Genomic DNA, 6,000 nt, shown 5'->3' with positions numbered 1-6,000 from the left:
AAAGGGTCGAAAAATGAGTTTTAACTATAGATGATGATGACGAAAATGAACTTACCACTTAGTTTTCCTAACTGTTCTTCTTTTCATTTTTACAAACACGTATCCATCCATCATTCATTTACGTACAATAACTCCTCTATCATTCATTTATAAAAATGTCTATCAAAATGTTAATTTTTATATACTTGAAAATATCCTCGATTCGATACGAAAAAGACAACGAGAAAAAACATTTTTCTGTCTTTGTTCACTGTGTGTTTGTTATTACGCACATTTAATGAAACTTTTCAAAAAAGAAATGAAAAAGAAAATCAAAAATAATTGCGCATATATCAATTATAGGCACAAACGAAGCAGTTTTGTGTGTTTACTTTACTTTACTTTAGCAATTTATAATTTTCGATCGCCTTACACATTCGAACCGGCATCCGGCCACACACTCTATTCCGCTCCAGCCGAACTATCTTGCGTTATATTTGAATCAAGACTGGCACAGTCGGACTCTTGCTCTTGATTACCACTATAATTGGCGGCCTCTTGTAGTCGCATCAACATATTCAACTGTTGGGAACACAAATTTTGTTTTACTCATTTTCGTGACTTAATTCACTCAATTCACTTACCAAAGGATCCTGAGAATCCAAATTACCCGTAACACCACCTTCTAATCCAACATCTTCGGCATTTATTAATCTCAACGGAGGAATTGATCCGGAACCACTAGTTGTCCATGGATACGTTTCTGGTTGGAAAAAGAATTTATAAAAAATAGAATCGAAGCGCTGTGGCTAACTCTCAATGAATTATAGAATGTGTGTGTGTGCAGGGTCGGACTGGCTATCAAAACGAAGGCTTGGGCAAAATACTTGTGGGGGCCAATGTTACACCTTTCCATTTTTATTGGACTCAACAAAGAAGAAGCGCAAAATACAGAGGGTTGAATGCAGACACCCTCGATTCCACTGAATGACCATTCCGGCCTTATATATATGTGTGACATAGTGAAAGTCAACTTACCACGAATATAAGTAGACGGATCAACCCAAGCACCAACTCGTCTTCCGTATAACTGAACACCCTCTCTGACCGCTTCCACCAAGTACGGTTCCAAATGATAGTTCCAAATGTCGGTGAACCAAACCTGCGAATCGATAAGGTCTAGCGGACACGAGAGGAACAGTCGCGGTCCTATTGTAACGTCAGACGAACTGTGCGTTTCCAGAAAGCGATTAATGTGTTGCCACACAGTCGGAAGCCAGGCCAAAACGGCAGCCAATTGCGGCTGAACATTGTGTGTCGACAGTTCGAGAGAGTACAGACGACGACGCAAAAATCTAGCTAGAAAACCTTTGACTGGTTCCATGTGATTTGCTGTTAGAACCTGTTGCGCATGAGTTGAATGTTAAAATTGCGACTAAGTTTATGGAAGCGGGATGTTGCATACCCATCGAAAATTGTGATGCAACTGTAGATTGGTTGTATTGCACGTTGCTTGGGACATTGTTCCAATGATACAAGGCAGTTTAGCGGCTGGTCCAGCGCTTAATAGTACTTGAAACACGTCACCGAGTGCAGACGCATGATGTAAATTATCTAAAATTATTACTGACGGCAATTCTGAAGCACCATTGGACATTGAAGCCTGCTCTGCTATATGACCCAAATATTGTCGAAGTTCTTTTGATGACTTATGATCGACGCTGAAAATCAAAAATGGAAATTCATTTCCAACTCATCCACAGCTACTTCGGATGCTTCAAACGTTAGGAAGACTCACTTAAATGTAGCGATTGCCTCCGATGGATTTCCTCGTTGCGATCGAGCCACTAAAAATTCTGCCAATTTTCTAGCTAAATAAGACTTGCCGGTTCCACCTGTAAGAATCAGTTTCGTATACAAAAACTCGAAATTTTCGCTCTCGCTCTCGCCACTGTAACTTACTAGGTCCGCATAGTATTAGCCTCCGATGCTCCGTCAACAAACTAATGTAACGATGAACGATGCTCCTGGGAATCAATGAGTCAAAGGCCAAACTTCCAACACCTTGCAGACAAATGTACAATGACTTAACGTTGCCAACGATGTAACCGCACGGCAACAGTTCGGGAAAACCCATCTCTGGTCCTCGTTTCGCCTCACCCAAGTGATACGATGTGATGGAGTCTGTATTTAGTCCCAAATTCGTACCGGGATCAATGCGAGCAACATAGTCCTTGAACGTTTTTCGAACGATGTAGTCCAAATTTTGCCATGTTGTCTTGCCGGAGATGTAGGTGTAGGCTATCACAAATTCATTTCGATTCGAACCATTGAGTGACTTAATTTTGCTGTCAAACTCATCGTCTTGTCCATCATTTGCGTAATATTCGTCTGATTCGTGGACTTCTTCAGCGTATTTTGCAAACGATTCTGGTTGAGCGAGATAGACGGAAATGGCGATTTTCTTTCCATCCGTATGATCGGCAATGTCGTCAGCTGGCGTTGAAATGTGATCGGCTGCAGGCATATGATCGAGTGTGGGTGGTGGGGTGAGTTCAGAATGTGTTGACGGTGATTGTATCAAAGGTGGAGGTTCGGGCGCTGGGGCGGGTGGAATGTTCTCTTCTTCTGTTTCTTCTAGACTCTTTGGCAATTCTAGTGGCGGTCGTAAATTGCCGTCAGCTAAACTATATCTTCGTGGTTCTCCCATGGAACCACTTGGACTAATCGGCCCGCCAAGGGACACTTCACTTCCGGCAAGCGATCGACTTGTTACTAATTTTTGGAGCCTTTCGTTATTTTGCTTTAGGTTCATCATTTCTTGTCTCATCTTTGACACGGTATCCTTTAGGCTTTCCAACTGCGAAGCCGAACTCAATGCTTCCAGACGTATGTCAGTTAATACCAAATCTTTTTCGCGCAACTGCTTCTTCAGATCTTCAACAATTGGATTTCCATCCAAATCGACTGCATCGGCAGGTTTAGCGTTTTCTACTACCGTCACCATTTTCAGCGGACTTCTAGATGGTGATGGAGGTGGTAATGCTGACGTATCTAATCCTGATGAATTTGCCGACGACAAATGATCTAAATTACTTGCAGTACTGTGATGGCGATTAGTTTTGGATATTTTGGCGTTTCGTGAGAATGCTTTGGTAAAAGAGCTTCGTAACTAAATCAAGGAACGATCGGAATTCATTAGCACCGAAAATCAAACAAAGTTAACTGTTAACCGGTACTTACCCAACCCTTCTTCTTCTTTTTATCCTGTGCAGAACATCCCGAACTAACCGAATTCAAGGAGCACATCGAATCCGAACTCAAATGTCTCTGCATGGCTATTGTTCCCGTCGATGGTGGAGCATTTTCTGTAGATGTTGGCGGTGGTTGCGCTGGGATCGTTTCAGCAGGCCGAATCGGTTGTTCATTCATACTATGCATATGAGCACTAGTCAGTCCAGCTTGAATCGATTGCTTGCGAAGTAGTTCGATGGTTTGACGCATCTCAGTCAATTCACCATCCTTTCGGTCGGCTGTCGCAGATAGCTGTTGTAGACGCTGAGTCATGTTCGTTAGACTTTGCTCAAATGCCGCCACAACGTGAGCCTGAAATTTAAAAATACAAAATTTAGTAAACCAAAAACAAGTGTTAGTGAAGCAACACATTTAGACGACGTCGCTAAAAAAATGTAATGACATAGGAAAGTAGCGGAAATGAAGATTCGTCATGAATTCAATTTCCAATTACCAATTTGTAGTAATCGGTTATGAAGAATGTGTTACTATCGAGTGTTCAAAGGTCTAAAGGATTTGTCGAGGATAAAGAAGTTTTTGGAAAGTTTCCATAAAATTGCTTCTTATCCAGACAAGTGCCTTGGCTAACGTTTTCAACCTATAGCGGAACACAAATTGAAATTTCTGATATCAAAAACAAAACACTCAACGAAACATTATACAAGTGAAGTAGCAGATTTGATCACATTGCAGACGCAGCTGTAGCACATCTCAACGACATATCAAATTATTATAAATTTTGTTTGTAAAACATCCTTTAGTTGTTGGTTTAGCCAACGAGCCAAATTGAAGTAATTACCACTGTTACGTTGAAATACGTTTACCGTTGTTGTAAAGGGGTAAACAATGTTCAGTGGGCTGATTATAATGAATTGTAATTCTGAATAGTCCTGAAAACTCCTTAAAAAGTCTGAAGAATACGCTATTTTATCTACTGACGTCAAAATAATAACTTTTTCACTGCTATTATTTCACCTAGGGAAATAAAATCTTTTACTTCATTAGTTCAGACATCACATTTTTCTATAAAAGGTAACACTATCGATAGCTCATGGTTTATTTTTATTGTCGTTATCGATAACAGATGACGAAACGCATGAATTAATGAATTAATGACGCAAGTTCTCTACTACCAAATTTTCAAAAAAAAAAAATTAGGAACTTCACGGCAACTTTTTGACTGAGCCCTCGGCTTGGCTCCAATAACACCCAAACTTGGATATTTGGAATTTAGGCATCCATACGACAACAACGAGGATTTTGAGGAAGCTACTGTTAAGAAAATTGTTAAAATAGGGAAAAATATGTCCTGAAAGAATGGAGTTCAAACAGAACGCAATTTTTTCTAAATAAAAATTTGGGTCAATTTTTTATTGATAAAACTTTTGCGTACAGGCGTAGAATTAGCGATGTTAGCGATATTAGTCATTTTGTAAGTAGACAACAAGTACTTGCGTCACTTTCACCATTTAGGGTTTTTTGACTGATCTGACTTAACAATTCCTGTTGTCGAATTCTCATCGAAAATACAGGATATAACTAGAAATCATAAATTGATAACGCACGCTTCTACCAACTTTGGTACTGAAAATTACGAAAAATTCCAAATAATTCTAATAATAAGCCCTGCTGTCATTCGTCTGAATGTCTTGCAATGAACTTGCCAAAGTTAACTGAAGAAGACTTCACTTCATTAAACAAAAATTATGATCATATTAGAACACCCGATGAATGTCGTAAAAATGGTAATTGAATTTAACGAGCTTTAACTCCATCGTTCCATAAATTTACGATAAACTTTACAATTGACAGAATTCACCCTTTCCCATTCAGATAACATAAAAATAGTGATGCGACTGACCATAAGTCTATTTGTTAAATGAATTCCTAGTTCAACATTTTCAAGTTCAATATCAAATTCCAGGTAAAACGTGACAATTTTTAAAAAAATGTCATTTAGATAATCGTCTTAAAATTTAACGATTTTTTTTATGCATTTCTCAAGCTGTGCCATACATTTGAATTTTATGTTGAATTTATGGAAAACTTCCATCTACTGAATTTGAATTTCAATGTGTAAATAGTCAACGCTAATAAAGGGAATTAACTCGAATTATAAAATAAATTCTGTATTTTTGAACATAAAAAAAAAACGTTGGACATAAAAAACGCTACAAACACACACCTTCCTCCAATAAATCTTAAAGTCATCATTGACGGTATAAAGTCATAAAAAAAAATTAATTATTCTGATGGATATATTTGGTCATACGTAACCAACAATCAAAAACTAACATTCATTCGATGGTAAGTAACCAAAAAATTACTTCTTACAACAGAGTTAGAGTGACTGTGCAGAATATTCATTTCAATTTTCTATATTATTACAATGTTGAACATGTTTTCTCTCCTACACCGCAATTTTCAAAACACAAACCGGGTTGGTAATCTATACTATAGTAAATGCTATATACAACAACAACAAACGCGGCGGTCGGTATGCTGATTTCTGATCGAAAAAAGTGTTGTTTCCATTTAAATTAACAAATAACGAAAAGCCCGTAACGAATTCTCCTCGTCTTAATTAAATTATCGTAAAATATTCATGAGGCTGAATGTCGCTGAAAGGTCGATGTTATCAAACAATGAAATCAATCCATTGTTAGGGTTATATGTGTGCGCACAGTTACATAACGAAAGCAACGAAGAATAGAAGTGTGATAATCA

The 6,000-nt window shown here is 38.2% G+C and overlaps 1 protein-coding gene across 7 annotated transcripts in view; it reads right to left on the bottom strand.

Moving 5' to 3' along the window:
• Window positions 1-371: 371 nt before the first annotated feature.
• LOC119082548 (protein sickie) overlaps window positions 372-6,000 on the bottom strand; it is a 239,638-nt gene continuing 234,009 nt past the window's right edge. For all 7 annotated transcript variants that reach the window (XM_037192062.1, XM_037192059.1, XM_037192060.1 and 4 more), the window contains 7 exons: window positions 3,223-3,585; window positions 1,942-3,151; window positions 1,778-1,874; window positions 1,445-1,700; window positions 1,018-1,381; window positions 624-742; window positions 372-561 (listed from right to left, as the gene is read on the bottom strand). In XM_037192062.1, coding sequence (XP_037047957.1) covers window positions 442-561; window positions 624-742; window positions 1,018-1,381; window positions 1,445-1,700; window positions 1,778-1,874; window positions 1,942-3,151; window positions 3,223-3,585 — 2,529 coding nt within the window. In that variant the 3' untranslated portion in view covers window positions 372-441. The remainder of the gene's footprint in view (window positions 562-623; window positions 743-1,017; window positions 1,382-1,444; window positions 1,701-1,777; window positions 1,875-1,941; window positions 3,152-3,222; window positions 3,586-6,000) is intronic.

The sequence above is a fragment of the Bradysia coprophila genome, unplaced genomic scaffold (assembly GCF_014529535.1).
Source record: "Bradysia coprophila strain Holo2 unplaced genomic scaffold, BU_Bcop_v1 contig_476, whole genome shotgun sequence".
In the NCBI taxonomy this organism is placed as follows: Eukaryota; Metazoa; Arthropoda; class Insecta; order Diptera; family Sciaridae; genus Bradysia; species Bradysia coprophila.
Note: the sequence above shows the minus strand (reverse complement) of the source record. Positions and strands in the feature narration are given on the sequence as shown.